General features: G+C 42.4%; 1 protein-coding gene and 1 pseudogene across 5 annotated transcripts; both read right to left on the bottom strand.

Moving 5' to 3' along the window:
* Positions 1 to 1,703: 1,703 nt before the first annotated feature.
* On the bottom strand, positions 1,704 to 19,903 carry F11 (coagulation factor XI). 5 transcript variants are annotated; one of them, XM_030312166.1, is made up of 16 exons: positions 19,543 to 19,903; positions 18,767 to 18,822; positions 16,647 to 16,809; positions 15,048 to 15,154; positions 14,010 to 14,169; positions 12,718 to 12,827; positions 11,861 to 12,020; positions 9,648 to 9,757; positions 9,385 to 9,547; positions 9,189 to 9,295; positions 7,282 to 7,341; positions 5,571 to 5,739; positions 4,170 to 4,345; positions 3,502 to 3,597; positions 2,837 to 2,976; positions 1,704 to 2,600 (listed from the first exon to the last, which is right to left on the bottom strand). In XM_030312166.1, exons 2-16 carry the CDS (start codon positions 18,819 to 18,821, stop codon positions 2,439 to 2,441), a joined length of 1,938 nt encoding a protein of 645 aa, XP_030168026.1. In that variant the 5' UTR covers position 18,822; positions 19,543 to 19,903; the 3' UTR covers positions 1,704 to 2,438. The 5 variants fall into 5 exon arrangements, with proteins under 5 accessions (XP_030168026.1, XP_030168025.1, XP_030168027.1 ...); XM_030312165.1 differs by having other exon boundaries at positions 18,767 to 19,903; XM_030312167.1 differs by lacking the exon at positions 7,282 to 7,341 and having other exon boundaries at positions 18,767 to 19,903.
* Positions 17,293 to 17,443, bottom strand: LOC115513253 (annotated as a pseudogene).
* Positions 19,904 to 20,481: the final 578 nt, after the last annotated feature.

Genomic DNA, 20,481 nt, shown 5'->3' with positions numbered 1-20,481 from the left:
AATTACAAATGCAGTCATGCTTTTGGTTTTGTTTTCAGAAATTCTACTTCTGGAATACATGCTGTAAATTTACCTGCATGCATGTGGATGAGTGAAAAAAAACTGGAAAGCACCCAAGCGTCCATCTGGAGGGGCTGGTGTGTGGAATCCCCTCCCTGGGATACCATATTCTTGTAAAATCACAGACTGAGGAAGCCCTGTCCATCCCGATCAGAACTATTTCCAAGGCAAAACACTACATGGAAAAGAGAGCAGTGCTGAACAGTATACAGAGCGTGTCATCTTTTGGTGCGGACCAGGGAACCTTCTCACTGTATTTTTTATACCTTCTTTCCAGGATTTCATTTGTGAACCGTGGGCATATATATACTCACTGTTCAAAAACTGAGGTCTTTTGCAACGTTAAGTCTGACAAAACTAACGTGTGTGCTTTTCTCAAACACTTTTCAGGAAAGACTTTGCAGAAAGCTCTTTCCTCTCTGTCTCTCTTTTAAAGAACACCAAACGTTTATTCAGAAATGGATCAGTGACACGTGTTCCCCTCCAACTTGAAGGCTTCTTCCTCTCCTTTGGAACAGCAAAAAGACACAAATGGGGAATGTAAAGGAAAGATGTCTTCTTCCGAGGAATTATAGCCTAACGTTTTTTTTTTTTTTCTTTACTGTGAAGTGTTACATCAAGACTACTAAGGTAAATAAACAGATAATGAGACGATTATTAGTGCTGTTTGGTAATCTCAATGGCATTCAAGTTTCCGTTCCAGTCCTGTTTGAATCTGCAAGTGTTTCAGATCTGACCCCCTTATACCACCCCAGCCTTTTTGATGTGGGGTTTTGTTTGTCCTTGGTTGTGTTTTGTCTTCCTCAGCACAAACTCCTTCTTGCCCCAATCTTTGAACCCGCCCCCAAAAGCTCTTTCTCTCTCGTCATAGAGCCCTGTGCATCCCTCTCGTTCAAGTGTAAAATCATTTTATACTTGTGTAATTGGCTTATTTTCATTGTTCATGCTAACTAGACTGGGGCTCCGTGAAAGGAGGGACATAGTTACATATGCTAACCACGGTGTCCTCATCGTTCAGTGTGCTCAATAGATATTTTTCATCTTGGACGAGACGTATAGTTGTTGACACAGGGTGAAAATTGCAGTGGAGACAGTGCAGATTCTAGTCATTGCACCTCATCAGAAACCATCACCGGGCAAATACTCACACTAAACGGAAAACCCCAGTACTTAGTATACAGGGAGCTGTTTTGAAGGTAATGAGGGCTCTGTGATAACCATCCACTTGTTCCCAAAGTGGTTTTTCCCTGTAGTATGGATGTATTTTGTACTGAATTCTGTCCAATCCCTTTGTTATCTGTAAAGGTCAATTTGTAAACTTACACCCACAGTGCCAGCTTCTCTTAGGAAGGTTCTAGCTTACTCCCTTCATCTCTATCAGCCTCCCTGACCCAGAAGCACACCGACTAAGTATGCAATCTACACACCTATAATTTTCTAGGCAAGTACAACTTTTAAGATCCGTCCCCTAAGACGGGGTGGCTGGGTCACTCGGTTGAATGACCAACTTCGGCTCAGGTCATGACCTCACGGTTCGTGAGTTCGAGCCCCGCGTCGGGCTCTGTGCTGACAGCTCAGACCCTGGAGCCTGCTTCGGATTCTGTGTCTCCCTCTCTCTCTGCCCCTCCCCCACTCATGCTCTGTCTCTCGAAAATGAATAAATGTTTAAAAAAATTAAAAAAAAAAGATCCTTCCCCTAAGCTACCACTTCCAGGTAAACTAATACCTTTAATCCTTTCCCATATAGAAATTCTGGAGTCCACATTCATGCTCGCTGATGGCTTATGTCTACCCAAACTAATTCAGAAACATATTAAAAGTTGAAATGACAAAGATTCCTGATCATTCTGAAAACATGCCATTGAATCTCATCAAGTTCCTCCTTTACAGAAGGAGGATACTCACGTAGGCAGAGTACGGATTCTTGCAAGTTGACGGTGACGGTCCTTGTCCCCATTTTCTCCAGCCCCCATTTCTCACCTAACAAGTTTCTTTATGGTGGTTGCTTTGGCCGTTCTACCCGAGCCTCCGGTGACAAAACTCGCTTCTTTCCTGGTATATCTGGCAATCCTTTAATCTTAAAAAATACCACCGTCTCGGATTTCTTTGGCTCAGTGAGGTGTGATCAAAAGGCAAGAGACTGGATGCTGAAAACAAACTATGATTATCATACAATGGGAATTGTGGAAATGACAGCTTGTGTCTTTTGACGTGTGGCTCACAAATACCAAGGCCCCTCAACGCCTTACTGTCTTGACCCTGGATCCCACGGAGGAACATGGCGGCTCGGTGTCTGTCTTCTTCAGTCAAATCAAAACCCTCCTCCCGGGAAGCCTCTGGTTTGCCTTTCAGGGGTCACATGACATCTGGGGACTCTTTCACACCGCTTGAGTTTTCTCCAAAATCCAGTCCACGTACTCAACCACATTGGTGTAAACCCCGGGCCGTTCCCTCTGACCGCAGCCTTCTCCCCAGCTGGTGATGCCCACCAAGTGCCAGACGTCGTTGTGTTTACAGGACAGGGGGCCCCCCGAGTCTCCCTGTGATGGGGGGGGGGCAGAAAAAAAAAGGTGCACGGATCGGTTCAGATGCTTCTCGTCTTAAATGCATAGGTCTCAGAGTGATTTCATTTAAAATTCTGTTCTTGGCTCTTTGATAAACTTCACTGTAAGCAAAACAAATTGACCGTGGTTCCCTGCTCCGGGGCAGAAGACTCCTTCTTAAATGCATTAAACATTCTCATGTGAATATATTCAATGGCCGAAAACACTCTTACCTTACAAGCATCCTTCCCTCCTTCTCGGTAGCCTGCACAGAGCATCTTATTGGTTATTTTGTGCCCTCTGTATCTTGTCTGGCACTCTTCAGTTGTCACCAAGGGCACGTTAGCTTTCTGGAGAGTATTTTGTATTTTGTCTGAAAAAAATTTTCAGTTTGTGACTGGAATGATCATATATATAATACAAACACGTATGTTTAAAATCAAAAGCGTACCGATACAAAAATCTAGAAAGAAAAAAAAAATACTAGGTTTACCTCCTAGACCTTTTATAACTACAGAGTTATAGAGAATATATTGTTTATTAACATTCCGTTTAAAACTAAGCCTGGCTCTGACTGGAATTACCTCCCAGAGAAAATAATTGGATAACAGGCTATGACATTTAATAAAAAGTCCTAGGTTTCACACTAAACTTCATTACAAAAAATGAGTCATTAAAGAGATTGTCATATTTAAAATTTCCAATCAAACAGACATGGGATCCTCCTCGCTTGGGTAATTTTGTTCCTTCATTCTTCATCAGCATGCTTTCTGTAGCTGAAGAATGTGCTTATTTTACTCACATTTTAGCTGTGGGACTTGATAGAGCGGAAAAGGTTAAGACGAAACCATGTTCTTTATCTTTAGGGTGGAGCACACACAGAAACATGGTTTCTTACCTCCTAATTTTCTGTACCCCCATCCAGTCACCCAGCACTCAGCGTATATTATGCTTCGATCTCCTTTGGAAGGTAGACATATGGGTCTCTGAGCATCTAAATTTTAAAAGTCATAGTTTAGTCATCAGAAACAAAATACATCTTCTCTCCCAGGAGAGACTCTCTTCTTTCACTTTCTATTATGCAGTGTGTTCTCTATTATATTCGGGCCGTGCCTCACCGTCATTCACTTTCACTCCTTGTGTTCCGCCTTCTACATCACGTATCCTGGGAGGAGGGAACAAGGAAGAGAAAAGGCACAGCCCTCCCTCCTAACTTCATCTCTTTAACCAGGTCTGTTGACCCTGTAGAAATTGCCTACTCATTCTGACCCTTGCCCCTAAAAGGGAGATATAGGTCATCTTTAATATTCCAATATATTATAGAGTTAGGTCATTCTGTGAACCTGAAGAAACCTGGAGAAAACTTAGCGCTTCACCCACACCCCATAGTACGATTTAACGATCAGGGAACAGCGCCGGTTAGCAGACTAAAAGAGTAGCTTAGTAGCCCCTCTCTCATGATCATACCACCTGGAGATTGTGGAGCTCAGGCCATGAACCTGGCAGTGTCAAACAATACATCTAGGCCATCATTGTAGAGAACGTTCCATTTAAAATTCGACACACCTGTGTAATTCATTGCCGTTTCCAGTTTCAACAAGGCAATATCATACCCACTTTCTGCCATTTCATATTGATCATGAATTATTATTTCTTGAACCCCAAAGAAAGCTGTGTCCTTTTTAACTTCTGATTGATTTAAAATGCCACTATAGACACGCAAGATTTTAGGTGACTCTAACCTAAGGAATAAACAATAGAGGAAAAGAAATTTTCATTACCAAATGATTCCCAAACATTTGAGCTATACTGTTATTTACCTAGCTATTACTAATATTTTCTGCCGGCGGCAGGCTTTTTGTCGGAAAGAAGTGATTTCATGCTAAAATTTTTCACTCACATATTCCTCCTGTAGAAGGTCCTGGGTGAGCATTTACTATATTAAACACATAAAAATGAATGAATGCTCTTTTCACCCTCCAACACACACACACACACACACACACACACACAAACACACTCGCGCTCTCTTTCTCTCTCCTCCTCCCTTCCGCCCCCTGACTTCCCCCGCCCCCCACCATAAAGAGTTCCGGGTGTTAGTTTCAACCCTACCATTGATTACCTATCAACCTGAGAAATTCACTTGGATTTTCTTGTACTGCATTTTCCCATATGGAAAAGGTAAAAGGTAAAGGAGGCTATTGACTTCAAACATATCTTTGAGTTATAACGTAAGTATAAACAAAAACAAACACACAAAACCATGTCTGGAAACTCAGAGAATACCAAAGTGCAAAGAGGAAGTTTGGCCAACTAAAATTCCCTGGAATACATATACTCTCCTGATGGAGCTTTTAGGTTTGGCCAATATTAAAGCTGACCTAAGTAGGGAATCCAATCTGAGGATACGTAATGAACTCTTCCTTCTGTATTTGGAAACATGTCAGTGGGGTTGGGGGGTGGAGAGAGAGAGAGGAGAGAGGAGAGAGGAGAGAGGTGAGAGGAGAGAGGAGAGAGGAGAGAGGAGGAGGAGGAGGAGGGCAAGAAGGAGAAGGAGGGGAGGGGAAGGGAGCAGAGGGAGAGGGGAGAGGAGAGGAGAGAGTGGAAAGATGAAGGAGAGAGAGAACGACGAATTTAGAGAAGGGGAAATTTTCCTTGTGTTTGGCTCTGGACCTGATGCCAAGACAAGCACAGATGATATGTTCCGATGGGAAACAACAAGAACACCCCTGGGCATGTGGATGCATTTAAATGGGAAACAGAATAATATGCCATCATATTCCTACACCTAATCTGATGCTGGTAGACCGTAACTGTTCTTTCTTTTTGCCTTTTTTTTTTAACCACAGAGATTTAATGTAGCAAATGGGGTAATTTACATTTTTAAAATATTTACTAAAATGCTAATGACAGATTCAGTATACGGGCGACCCCCGGGGAACTAATAAAATCGGTAATGGTACTGACCCAATCAAACAGTGAGCAGCTGTTAGTATCCACTGGTTTCCAATGATGGAGCCTCCACACAGGTGTCTCTGGGCAGGTGATGTGATGTGCAGAGTTATCTGCCATGGCCACTCACCATGAACAGATGCCTCTCCTCCAACAATTCTGGGCTTGATTTTGGTCGTACACACTACAACAGAAGGGTTGCAATGAGTGGCTTCCTAAGTCTTCCTTTTCCATCAGCAGTTACGTCCCTTCAGGCAGAAAGAGAAGAAAACCTGCCCTCGATTCAGTATCTTATCACGACCTTGACTTGAAGAAATTTGATAATCAACTCAGCAAGCAGAGCTTGCACAGGAAAATTGCATGACTAAGTCACCTTCTAATGACATGCTCCCAAAGAATGTCTCATCCGGTCCTGCGTGGCAGTCTTCTCCTCCCTCATCTGCTAACCCTGATGGTTCTCTTAAAGCAGTTGTCAAGTGTGGCCCTTGGACCCATCGCGTCAGTCGGGAATTTCTTAGAAACGCAACTTCTTGAGCTCCCCTCAGACCCAGGAGATCAGAAACTTGGACAATGGAGCCTAGTAATCCGAACGTCACCCCGCCCTGCTGAAGTTGGAGAAATACTGTCATAAAGAAAAGGGAGCACCCTCCTCTCAGTTTACAGCTTTTGTCCAATTCCTAGCTTCTTCCGCTCAGGCTGACCTTTGGTCCTAGAGTCTCCTGCTCCAACTGGGCACCATCCAAGCATGGGCTGCTCTTCTGTCTGTGAACTGCTTCTCCTTTTGGCTTTGTTGACAGTTTGGGGTTCTCCCGGTTCAACCCTTGATACTTTCCAAGCACTTTGATTCACATTTACCCCCTCTGTTTCCTCCTGTCTTAGCTGCCCTGGGCGGGATGGTCGTTTTTGCTCCTACTTCCTGGCACGCCGAATGAGAACCCACCCTCCCAACGGGAGCCCTGGCCAGATCTGCCCTAGTAACCTACATGGAATTGGAATGAGGTGTTCCGGGACAACGGTATTCGAGAGCAATGCTTCTCATACTTTAATGTGCATATGGATCACGTGGTTATCTTTTAAAATGCTGATTCTGATCCAGTTTGGGGGCAGGAGGCTGCTGAAATTCTTTCCAGCAGGCTCACTGCTGATGTCAACATGCTACACCCAGACCACACTTAGACTAGCATGGCTCAGAGGACCAGGGAGGCTTCATGTCCTTAGCTAGAGGAGGAGGAGGAGTGTGAAGTTAGCAAAAGGGTCAGCAGTCAAAAGCCAAGTCCTTGGGGCGCCTGGGTGGCTCAGTCGGTTAGGCGTCCGACTTCGGCTCAGGTCACGATCTCACAGTTCGTGAGTTCGAGCCCCGCGTCGGGCTCTGTGCCGACAGCTCGGAGCCTGGAGCCTGCTTCCGCTTCTGTGCCTCCCTCTCTCTCTGCCCCTCCCCTGCCCATGCTCTGTCTCTCTCTGTCTCAAAAATAAACCTTAAACAAAATTTTTTTTAAAAAGCCAAGTCTTTGATGGTTTGTTCCCTGGTTTTGTGCGGGTGTAGAACAATCTCTCTAGGACTTTCTTTTCTGAACAGGAAAATAGACGTATAATCCTGGGGCAAACGTCAAATAGGAAGAGAGGAGTCTTGAAGAAAACTCTAGTTGGTAGCAAGCAGAGGCAGGAACAAGCTGGGTGTGTTTGTGAAAGCTTAAGCAGGCTGGCACACTGAGCAAAGTGTTCTCACCTGAGGGTGGATGGGGTGAGATTCGTTTCAGAGCAACGTTTTGAAGATTTTGACTAGATTCTGGAATTACAGGGAAGCCCTTGTGATTTCCGAGGAAAGGCAAAGTTTAGGAAAATGAATGGGTATACAGTAACTAAAATATGTTATAAACAATTCAATAGTGCCTTTCTTAGGGACAAATGATAGGTCTTGATGTTCATTCTGTCTCTCGGTTCAAACCAAATGCTGCAAATATCTGTGTTTAATATTAGATTTTGTGTTAGGAAACATTTCTTTTGATAGCAATTCCTCTGCATCTTCAGAAAGTTATGTTGAAGACCAATGATGGTGTAAGATATGAGAGTCACCTCAGTTATATATCCCCTCCCATTAGGGTATTATTTTATCGGACGTAGTGCAGGAAAACCTAATTATCTAGTCTCAGAAGGTGCACTAAAAAGTCTTAAGATTTTATTTTCCTTTATCTTGTATTCTCTGCCTCAGCTATCAATCTCCACCTGATATATTCTGTAGCCTTCATACACCAGAATCCATACATTCATCAGAGAAGAACGTAATGAAAGGAAAGTGGGGAATGGGTTCAAGCGTTGAGTGCTGGTTCCCATTTTAGAAACTACGTCAACATCACTGACAACAACATCTGCCAAGCGTCCCTTCTCGTGCTTCGCAGAACGAAGACAACAGAATTATCATAAATGCTCCTTCTTAGATAAATATATTGTAAGGAAAACAGAATATAGGAGATACAACTTAATTGGCTGGCTTTTTAAAGGAGTTTGGGCCACCAGATCCCTCTGTACTCCAGGAAGGCATGGTTTCCTCGTTAGGATGTTAGATTGGACACAATATTGTACATGTTACAAAACAAGTTCTCAGAAGTTAAGGATTTACTCTCCTCTCAGTAGAGAAATAATTCTGACACAGAAGATTTTTATACTCTGAAAACTGTTACAAATTATAATCATCACTTCTATTTTACTCATTAAATCTCAGTTGAATCTTAAATTCATAGTACATTGTAATATCGGACATTAAGCAAGAAAAAAGTCTAAAACATGTAGTTTTATGTGAATTAGTAAGCACTAAAGTCATCATAGGTTATTATGGTAATTTAGAGAAAAGTGCGATAATGTTCTCTCCTGTTGGAGATTCTGTCTGGAGATCGTTCTGTTTGCCTACAAACCATCCCTCAGTACTATGCTCAGAAATTAGCCCCTAGAATTGGCCACTGCTGATCTTATTTTCAGGGTAATTTGTATCACATTTTACACATATTGTAGGTCTTGTTTAATCTAGAGAATCTTTTTATTTTCTTTCCACCCTGTGACACTCATTGTTCTAAATAAGTAGAGTTTTACTGTAAATTTTTGCCAATATGCATAAGTACACAGAATACTTGCAGGGGATCTGAAAGAATGAAGACCCCTGAAGGGGAGCTGCTTTGTTTCTTGAATACATACACATTTTTTCAAACATATGGTAGTTATTTATGTTTCAACTAAATACCAAGTAATGGCCAATGGACAGAAAACAAATAATCTGATTAACCAAATTCCTGACCGATATTCAATCTTCAAGGATAATAAGAAAGATAGCCTTCATAGTAGGAATTAAACATAAAAGTGTTGACTGAGCCTGAGTCTCACCATAAACTGTATACATGTGTCCAATTAAAACCCATACTCACTTACTATTAGGTAATGCAGAGTTTAGTTGAGGCCCAATATTTACCACTAAAACATGGTCAGCCTGGATGACAGGAGTAAAACTAACAGAAAATTGTATCTAAGTTGGTTATTGTACTAATTTTCTCCCCTTTGCGGTTACTATTGACGCTGACAGTCATGATATATTTGGTATAAAAATAACTTCTTCAGATGTATTTTCTCGCGAGCCGTTAAACTCACCATTATCCATTTTACATAACCTTAATGTATATCCAGAGATGCCTCCTCTCCCATGAAGTATTTTCGTTGGAGATCCATTTGAAGAGAGTTTTAAGTAACATTTACCCCTGCAGGTGGGAAACAGAAGAGTATAAACATAACACCCCCCTCGAGGAGATGGGACGGGAGTATCTGTGTAACTCTTTGTACGTCTTACTTCCCTCCGTTGCAAGATTCTGGAGATGGCGAATAGGTAAAAAACTGGCAGCGGATGGAGTCGGTACACATTTTCTGGCAGGCTTCGTGCCCTTTCACGTCAACAATGTCCAGTTCTTCTCCCAAGAAATCAGTGTCGTGGTAAAATGAGGAATGACAGAACACTAGGCAGGAAATCGCACATCAGGTACGAGACACCAAACTTACCACTAGTCGACCTAGGTTTGTTGATCTTGATCAGGAGAGAGTGGCTCCATTGTTTACCTGGGACACTGTGCCTGCAGGTTTGCAGACTGAAACCAGAAAGAGCTTTGTCCTTCTTAATGCGTGTACTTGGTAATCCACTTTCAGATGTTTTCAGGAGACAAAGATTTCTAACAGAAAAAAAAAGGGGGGGGCGAGGAGGGAATATAAATGGATCACGTAACACATATCAAAGAAAAGAACCATTTTTATAACACGTACAAAAGTCAATTCGTGTTGGTGTGTTTAAGAGTGAACAATTTCTCCTTTTGTAAGTACTCTTCATACATCACTGAGTCAGACCCCATGATCCATAGGTTGTAGACAGGTCTTCAACAGGATACCACTTGCCTCCGTAAAAGTTTTCTGAGCTGTTTCTATCGCCAGTGGTCCTACCATCTTCCTTCTTTCTCTCCTTTCTTTCAACACTCCTCGCCCATTTCAAAGATTCCATAACTTTCATGCTCTGGAGAAATCTGCTATCCAGAGTTGCTTCAGGCTCAGACACGGATAAATGGCATTCATCACAGGCTCCATACAAGCAGCCTCTTCTTGGAACAAAACAACTTTTCCTGATTAGCCCCAAATCACAGTCTAGAGCAGTGCTGTCCAATAGAGTTTTCTGCAATGATGGACACGGTCCATGCCCGTGCCACCCAATTCAATAGCCCCTAATCACATGTGGCTACTGAGCACTTGAAATGTGGCTGATACAGCTGAGGAGATGACTATTTAGTTCTGTTTAATTTTAATTAATTTCAATTTAAAAAGCCAAGTCTTGGCTTCTAGCACTCATGTTCCTCTCTCACCCTGTATCGAGGATCCAGTGTTTTACCCCTCTTACAGGTATTGACCGGGAATGTTATAAAAGGAGTAAAAAAAGAAAATGAGCAGTGATTAGGCATCTTTCTAATTTGTGCCATTTATAATGCAGTCTTTGAACCCCCTTTCTTCTCTGACTGCATTCAGTCCCTTCTGTTACCAGCGGTATGCTAGTGATACCCAGACACAGATCCAGAACACAAACCTCTCCTCTTAGTTCAAGATCTCCCTTTCCAACTTCCAGATCAACATTTCTCTCTGGAGGTCCACTGGGCATCTCTTCCCTCTTGAAATCTGTGCCTCATGAAATCTGCATCCCAGTCATGGGTATTTTTATCCTTTCGATTCCTTGGGCCAAAAGCCTTAGAGCTCTCACTGACTCTTTCCTTCAGAGCAGACAACCAGTCAACAGATTTTATTGCCTCCCCATTGGACAATATATCCCAACCTGATGACTTCTCTATCGCTTCCACTCTTGTCCAGGTAGGGCAGGGTTTTCGTCTCTTTCGTTCACTAGTGGTATCCCTCGTGTTTAGAACAGTGCCTCGTATGCAGTAGGCACCAAATAAATTATATCGTTGAGTAAATGAAAGTAACAGATATATTTTCATGGGACCAAACTAGTACTTCCAAAAGTCACTCAATGGAAAACCAGGCTTGCTTGACGGACAAGGACCTCAAGGGCCTAACCCAGCTGGATTCTGGGGGACCCATTCTTCACGCAAACAGCCAAGTCAGGCAAATACCGGGGGCTCTGAGAATTCCCATTCAGATAATATAGAGTATCGAGATTCCGAAGCACTCTTAAGTGGGGTTTTTGGTTTCTTGTTTTTGTTTGTTTGTTTGTTTTAGCGAATCTTATTAATGAGGAACGACAACCCCAGCAGATATCCCTTTAATGATCAAAGACCTTTCCCATGTTTCAGCATGGTTTCCTGGACTGATACCCATCGGTAGGAAAACAGCATCTCAATTCTCAAACACCCCTCCACAATTACCCCCAATTCCGTTAATATAGGCCTTCCTTTCCACCTCTCTTCACTTCGGATTTGACATTACCCTGATACTCCCAGCCCTTTCGACTCTGGGTTCACTGATCTCCAACTGGGCCCTGGACTAAGTTGCCCCTTGAGGGTCATCCTTATGTTCTTTACTCCGTTCAGAACGAGGCAACCCTCCCTTTGCTGCAGGCAGAGACCTCCCTCAGCTCAAGAAAACAAGAGTCCTCGGTAACCTCAGGTTTGCGGTCATCAGGTGGCGAATGCAAAGAGAGAGGGGCTAGGCATTCTTCCCGGCAACTTTGGCCTGTCCTCTGCAGACATTTAGATTAAACGTGTAGCTGCTCAGAATTTTTTAAAGGATGGACCTTGATCGGCCGTCTTAAGGCATGAATCTTCATCTTAATTCCTTACCTTTCAGATTCTTTTGGCCATTCTTGAGAAAGGAAGGTAAAAAACAAACAACTGGGGTGGTGAGTACAAATGCGGCGACAGACAAAGACATCCGGAGCCATGACACTGTCGATGTTACTGTCTGCAAATGCCGTACTAGGGAAAATGTCCCTGATACAAGCTGTACGACAGAAGAAACCATGTTTAAGAAATCAACTCCCCAATATAATCAGCAAAATCCCAGCTAGAGTATTTGTAAATTCCATGTAAACAGTTTGTTGCGGGGTGAAGAGGGATGAGTAGGCCCAGCACGGAGGAGGTTTTTAGGGCAGTAGAAATTCTCTGCACGATACCGTGAAGATAGATAGATATCATTATACACTTATCCAAACCCATGGAATATACAACACCATGAGTAAACTGGAATGTAAGCTGCAGGCTTTGGGGCGATTATGACGTGTCAATGTATGTCAATCGATTGTAACAAATGTACCACTCTGGTGGGGGCGGGGGGTGTTGATAATAAGGGAACCTGTGCATGTGCCCCGGGGCAGGGGTCTATGGGACACCCATACTTTCCCCTCCATTTTGCAGTGAACCTAAAATCTTAACAACAATTCTTTTTACAGTTTGTTCATCCCAAGCTCTCTAAATTTTTTTCATTCGGAAAACTGGAGTGATTATTTTAAACTTTAAATTCAAATAGAGCTCTAATTACATGGGACATAACGACATTTTTTCACACGAAGAAGGTAAAAGATCATTTGGTCCATTTCACCAGGGAGCGCACATGGGTGTCCTAAGTCAGGCCCCTCATTCATACCAACCGCACCTACTATTTAATGGTTAAACCACCTCGCCGAGAAAGTAACAGTTACCCAGCTTAGAAAGCGCACAGGATTTTAGTGAAAATCCAGACACCACTTTAGTGAGCTTCATTATTCTGGTTGGTGTCCCCATGTGGGTGTACTTCAGCAGACAAATGTTTCTGAATGAAAACAAAAATGGGAAAATGTTTTACTCGTCTAAATACATGTAGGAAACAACATGAGACAATACGAAATTCCAGTCTAGAGACTTCCTGGGCTGACAGCTGAGGATCTGCTCTGAAAAGCATCAAGTTGATGCTGGACAGCAGGACTTGAGTCCTTCCTCTGCCAGGACCTGGAGGGCCCCTGAATTTTGTCAATTCTAGTTTTCATCACTTAAATGACAGCTTTGGAGAGATGACGGCCTGAAGAATCGGAGGTAGGAAGTAATGAATTCTCAAGCCCTTCTCTACTCCCCATTTCCTGGCTTGCTGTCCCTGTCGTGTTAAGTCTCAGACGTGAAATATGTTAAGAAGATGTAGCTTGAGCTGAGCCAAACACAAAACGTGAAAACTTACTTCTAAATCTGAGCATTCGGTTTTATCCTCGTCGTTTTTGAAAGGAGTGACGGATGCTTTATTATTATTTATATTATTCACCTTCTTGTGAATGTGGAGAGTGGAATGGAAAAACCCAAAGGGGAATCCAAATAATGGTCATTTAAACTTAGTTCTCCTTTTTTTTGTTGGGTTCTAGATCAGTGTGGTTTCCTATACAACCCTAGAACATCTCAGAAATTTCTAAATATAAAAATTAGTGATATTTTTTTCCCTAAAAAAAAATTTTTTTAACGAGAACACCGATTCATCATTAGAGATCAGGTCATTTCTACATTCTCATACATTTATCTCCAGAATATTTCAAAATCCAGTTTGGGGTGGATTTTAAAACACTTCACATGGGCTTCAGTTATTCTGTCTTAGATAAGGAACTCTTACTTAGAGAGGTCTGAGTAGGTTTTCCCCTCGGTCCTATAATCCTTAGGCTGGGAATGACGCAGTCAGATCAACTGTAACTGTCTCAAAACTTCCAGTTAGGAAACGTATCACTTTTTAAATTAGCCAGGCGATGGGTGAAGCAGATCCAACAATGTCAGTAAAAAGACAGAGTCCTTAACATAAAGGAAATGCATTTCTGCTACTTGCTGTGAAGAAAACTATTAGCACTGTACTTATTCTAGAAATGTCGTTTGGGGGCTGAAAACAAAAATTCTGGCGTCAAGTCGAGGAGAAATTTTGTTTTCCATCAGACAAGGCGACGGTCTACTCACTGTCCGCGGGCTCAGCCTACGGCTCACTCACCGATGCTCCGTGCTTGGAAACTGCTTCGTTGCGTATGTGAAAAAGTGACAGTGCACATCATTTGTGCATCTCTCTTGGCATTCCTGGGCATCCCTGGTCACCAAGCTATTATAGTTCATGCCCTTCATGTCCAGGTCCACGTACAAATTCCTGTGGCAAGCTGGAGACAAAAGCAGACAACGTGGCGGTCTTCCAGACTCCAGAGCCAACCTGAACGGTGCTACGTTAGCAACTGCCCTTCCTGACTTACTCTTTCAACTCTTCCAGTCACTTTTTCTCAGAAGTCCTTTGTTTTCGTCTTCATCTGCTTAACTTCTACGCTCACGTGGAAGCAGAAAAAGAATGAAAATGCCCTTCTTATGGCGCAATAATATCAGACTTGTAAATTGCTGTGTTAACTTTCTGCCCTGGCCTCCCTTGTCTCCTTAACTCCGCTCACTGATCCACTAACCTATTGGAGGATCTTTTGACGGTTAGGTGTCGTCTCAACCTTCCTAGTTGCTCCTTTGATTCGAAGTGATATGTTTAGTATGGACTTCCGGGGGCGCCTGGGTGGCTCAGCTGGTGAAGCGTCTGACTTTGGCTCAGGTCGTGATCTCACAGCACGTGAGTTCGAGCCCCGCGTCGGGCTCTGTGCTGACGGCTCAGAGCCTGGAGCCCGCTTCGGAGTCTGTGTCTCCCTCTCTCCCTGCCCTTCCCCTGCTCAGGCTCCAGGCTCTGTCTCTCTCTCTCTCTCTGTCTCACAAATAAATAAACATTACAAAAATATGGACTTCTATATAAAACTTTAAGCTGGGAAGAGGAAGATGAATGATGAGAACTGATACAGTAAGGCGTGCCCTTCTAGTTGGGTAAATTTTAATGAAGGGGGGACAGAGTGTGCGTGCTAGTTTTGACTCTTCCCTGAAAGAACTTCATTAGGAGACTCTAAGTCCACACCGCAGGGTTTTGTTTCAAAGCCATAAAAGCATATGTGATATAACTATATATATATATCATAGTAACTAAGTGTTTACGGATTCTAATAGGACATCTTACCACTTATTTGATGTGGGCATTGCTTGAAAGAATATCCAGAAATTGCTCCTGTCATATTCACCCTTGGCAGTGTTTCTGTTACACTGTCTTTCAGGATACAAGTAAACCTGCGTGAGAACTTACGTTTTAAAACAATGGATCTTAAAAGTCAGCACACAGAAAATCAGAGAGAAAGAAACAAACTGCTCTATCTGATGCCAAAACAAATATTTTCTTAGCAAAGCTGTTTGTTTGTTTTTTTCCATTCTAACATCCCTTCACTTAAGAGCTCCCGTACAGTTTTCCCTACTAACTGGAAACAGGAGTGAACTATGGCCCGTTGGTCAAGCAGCCCTCTGCCTGTTTTTTGCAGCCCATCAGCTGAGAATGGCGTCTTATTGCTAAATGGTTACATTTTAAATAGTTATAGAAGTACTTCTATAATATCTTTGACTTTGCTTCTGGATCCATCATTGCTAAAATATTCAACCCCGGCTTTGTCACGTAAAAGTTTGCCAACCCTTGTTGTAGACTCTAGAGTAGTAATTTTTTAAGTTCAGGATACTATGTAAATATCTATGAATGCAGCAATAATACACAAACATGTGGATTACTTACCTCTGTAGTAAAGCTTCATCACTGAATGTTCAAGTTCAACATGGAAACAAAAGTGGTGGATGGAATGTCCTAAAAGTTTTTTTAATGTTTTTATCTATTTGTTTTGAGAGAGAGAGAGAGAAAGCGGAAGCAAAGGAGGGACAGAGAGAGACAGAGAGAGGGAGAGAAACCCAAGCAGGCTCCATACTGTCAGCATAGAGCCCAGTGTGGGGCTCAGTCTCATGAAAGCATGAGATCATGACGAGAGCCAAAATCAAGAGTCGGACACTTAACCGACCGAGCCAGCCAGGTGTCCCCAAGTGTCCTAAAATTTTTAAAAATATGACTATAGACACAAAACCACTAAATGTAGTTGTGAATCCGGAGCAGACACTGGTTAATAGCTATAAATTATATTTGGGGGACACCTGCGATGTTATAAAGGGGTTCTTGTTACAATCGTTTCCTTTATGTAGGAAAATGTATGTTGAAATATTTAGGAGTAAAATGTTATAATGTTTTCAAATTATTTCAAATGGTTAAATAGAAAGATAGACAGACAGATGATAGATAGATATAGATAAGGCACAAATGGCGAACAAAAAACTTGGTGGTGACAGGGGATCACTGTGCTGTTCTTTCAAACTACATTTATAAATATTTATTTCCTAATAAAATAATTAAAGGAAAAGCACCGGTTTGAATAACATCAAATATCAATAATGAATCAAAAAGCAAGGAACAAAATGATTACGAGGTGTAATAACAGCGGAGAGAAATAAGTATACCGCTAAAATCTAGACCACAGAGGAGCTAGAAAGTCCACACTGAGAGGCATGTCTGCTCCTCCCTGATCTGCCCGGGCACGATTTTTTTTTTTCCTGCAATACTCAATATTTCAATTGGAGGACCACATGTTTTCCCATCATTAACCTTCCATTTTATAAAATGGTAGATGAATACTTATTGGTAAGTAATCATCCCGGAAAGCTACTTCCTCTGTGCAGAAACGCGAACATTTACCATCTGGTAGGATCTTCCGACGACGATTCAGCCATGAAGGTGAAAAGCAGACATCTCGGATGGTGGGTGCAGATAAGCTGACAGTGCTTGGCGCTTGGCGTGAAAATGGTAGTCACGTCTCCTCCTTGAAAGCCGGTATCTGTGAACAGCTTAGTCACACATTCTGTGATGTAATACGTGGCATGAATTACTGGGGGCTTTAGTTGCACGTATCGAATTAGATAATAATCTCACAAAGGCAAGCGAAGTAGGTCTACTTCCCAGGAAATGCGCCTGAACTTGGAAATCAGAGCAATCAACCCTTTGATGTTGGTTGATTGGATGAGCAGCCTCAGACAGAAAAAGAAATCGCAAAATGGCACATTTGCCTCGATGGAACTGTGCTCCTGAGGGATTATCTTGGAGATGAGGGTGCTTTGCGGGTAACTGGACAGTTTCTCAGAGCTTTCCTGGCCAAAGATGTTCCTTAGGGTCACATCCAAGTCTGGAACGGGCCGCCATGCTTTTCCCTTTCCCTGTTGCTTGTTTGTCAAAACTCCTCGTTTATATGAAACAAAGCATCCAGAGTGATGGTTTTTCAATAGTGTTTGATGGCCCTGGCTGTGATACACTGTATCACCTCACTATTTAAAATGGGCCAGTTTAGGAACAGGAACTGTAGATTCGCAGAAAAATATCCGAATTCCCATTCCAGCTGAAACCACACACAGGTATTTTTTTAAAAGCTAAGTTGGATAAAACCCATTTTTTTTTTTCTGTTTCTACACTTGATCTTAGCCAAAAGGCCAAGAAGCGATTATTTTTTTCCGTTTCTAGAAAGAGATATTTAATATTCCAGATTATGGCTCTTTGGGTCATTATTACTCAGTCACTGAATAAAAGGTTGTAGTTTTTAATCTTAGTACACTGCCATTAAGAAGGCTTCTTAATATCTTTCATATACGTAACATATGCATGCTATATATATATAAATGTATACATACGCTTACAGTAAAAATGAAATACTTTGGGAAGGATAAAATATAACTCAAATACTTATCGTAGTAACAAACATACCAATGAGTATGTGGGAAAGTACGTAGGTACAGAGCAGTGAAAACTATCACTAAAACTATCACTAGATTTAGCCAGGGTCTTGGAGGGGGAAAATTCCGACTTTATTTTCACTAACCTCTACCCAAAACGTGATACAGCCTTCCATCATTAATGTAACGAACCACAATGTTCATAGTATCTGCTTTGTCATACTAAGATTACAGATTTAAAAAGAAAACATGACAGCTGCCGATATCCTCAAATAACATCACCGGCTTGGTGGTGGTTATTACTTCGCAGTTTTAGACCCACCACTAAACCTTGTTACATCATGTGTCAATAAGAAGGACATCTATTTTTGTATCAGGTTTTGTTTTGTTTCGTTTCGTTTTTACATTTTCACTAACGATATTGCAATACAATTGATTTTCTTGGCAATCCTTTGTATTTTTACTTTACGCCTTCGAAAACATGACTCTGAGAACGCAGTCCAAAGAGATCTCTGGGGAAAAAGAGAGTCAAGGATCCCTGCCACAGCCTGTGCTCAAAACCCACCACATACGCCTTCTAACTTACCCAACTATAACCTCTGCATATAGGATAATTTTCTCCAAGATTTGCAGCTACCCAAGAGTGACCCGGAGGTGAGCAGAAGCCTGCCCCCTCTCCCCAAGCTCCGGGCGGCTCCCTTGGAGTTGCAAGGCGGCCCCTCATTAGTTAAGGGTCTGTTTGCACCTAGAAGTGTTCTCATGGTCCACGGAAATCCCACCATGCGATGCAAAGAAAGTAATAATTACCACCAAACTTGTCATGACTGATGCAGATTTGGATATAAACAGAGGTACAGATTTGGATGTGACTTATACATATGGACCCAGATTACTACTATGATGACCAATTCCTATTCTTTAATTGCCCTCCCTGTTTTGAAAACCCCTGGAGCCCTTAAGTGAAAAATAAAATGATTTAATGTCCTTCCGTGGAGTAGATGGTGTGGGCCTGTAGATCAGCCCTTCTGTTTTCCAGTCTTCAAAGCAGGAAATTAAGCTGTTTCCAATTCTTATCTGAGCTTAAGCTCTACTTACCACTGGAAACTGAGGCAAATAAAATGAAATGTACCACTCGATATAATAAAATCATCCTACAAAAAGAAAAATGTGTATGTATTTAGAGCATGCAAAGTGAATTTATAAGTAGTTCGCTGACATCAGGGTTCACAAGAAACAGGGAGGGAGAGGAGTGGTGAATTCTACGGTATTTGCAGGTTGTTACGTTAATGCTGAATTTTACCTTCCCCAAATCCTAGGACACTCCCCAGGATGATAGCACGTAGAGTTCAAGACTTTCCTAGTTCTGAAGAACCCAGAGCGGACGGGGGGGTCCCCCCATCTCTGCTTCCCCCGTGCCACCAGCTCACCGTTAACCAGATATTTTTCATTGCTGTCATCCGAGCCCTCCCCAACTCCAGTGTTTCCATTTTTGTGTTCTTTTCCAATTTGTTTCCTTTCTGTCCATCTTTGAAGTCTCTCTCTGTACCTCTTGGAAGCTCTAAATGACTTTCTACTTATGACGTTACCATTTAGCAAAGTCTGCTGCAAGTATATTCATAGACCGTCTTTATTACCTATAAACGTACTTATGCTCACAAAGCACTGAACTAACTGCTCTGTGAAAAACTCACTATCAGTGAGACGCATCAAGACTTGCTACTGTTTTAACCTCGATCTTGAAAATCTTTCTAATTTGTAAAATTCTCTATTGTAAAAGATTTGTAAGACCCCCACCCCCAACCCCCATGGTAGGAAAAGGCACTTCAAGGAAAATTTGCTGGAGAGAAACCAAAGAATTTTTGAAATCGTACCTGAAAATATTTTGTTGGCCTGTTTGCCACCTTCTCAACAAGAGGGTTTCTCTTCTTCCAAAATGGTCTTCATCCTCCTCTAAATGAGCTTGGGCAGGACACGTTCACTCAACTTTAATATTTACTTTTCCCGATTCCCGATGTTGTGTAACGGTGTCTTTTCCTACAGCAGTGTCTGCGAGAGCTCTCAAAATCTCGGCGTATCAAAAGTGGTCCAGTTGCTCGCTCTTTCAAGACAATACATCTGTTTGTCTTATTTCACCGTGTATTTTTCAAAACTTCCCCCCAGAGAGACTGAGAGAGAACTTGAATTTGTGTGGCTTAGCAACTGGCCCCTCACACTGGGATGCCTGGTAACCACGGCTGCCCTTAACCACACTGACAAACATCGGCTGTTAATCATTAATTCTCGCCTAACTCGAGGCTCACAGTCTACAAAGAAAACGGGGAAGGTCTGGTGGCTTCTTGATGCGCGGTGTGGCCCCGGGGAACGTCACCTGTTGGGGGTGGGGACAAAGGGAGGCGCGGACTGCAGGTGCCCAGCGCTCCTAGACTCAGTTTCCCTTTGTATCAAGTCGCCTCCTCCGGGGTTATGTCGATATGGTCAGTTCCAAGACGCCAACCCCTTTTTTATTCATCTCACAAACACTGAAAGTCTGATTTAATTTTTTTTAAAGAAACGGAGAAACATGGGGCTTTCCTGTCTTTCTTTAGAGTCCTCAATTGGAGACAAAAGGGGAGCTAGGAAGTCACGTGTCTCGCTTTTGCAAGCAATCAAAACCCGTCAATTCTCTTTGCCTTTTTTTTTTTTAATGTTTTAATCTTTATTTTTGAGAGAGAGAGAGAGAGCATGAGCAGGGGAGGAACAGAGAGAGAGGGAGACACGGAATCTGACGCAGGCTTCAGGCTCTGAGCTGTCAGCCCAGAGCCTGATGTGGG

This window comes from Lynx canadensis, chromosome B1 (genome assembly GCF_007474595.2).
Source record: "Lynx canadensis isolate LIC74 chromosome B1, mLynCan4.pri.v2, whole genome shotgun sequence".
Classification (NCBI taxonomy): domain Eukaryota; kingdom Metazoa; phylum Chordata; class Mammalia; order Carnivora; family Felidae; genus Lynx; species Lynx canadensis.
Note: the sequence above shows the minus strand (reverse complement) of the source record. Positions and strands in the feature narration are given on the sequence as shown.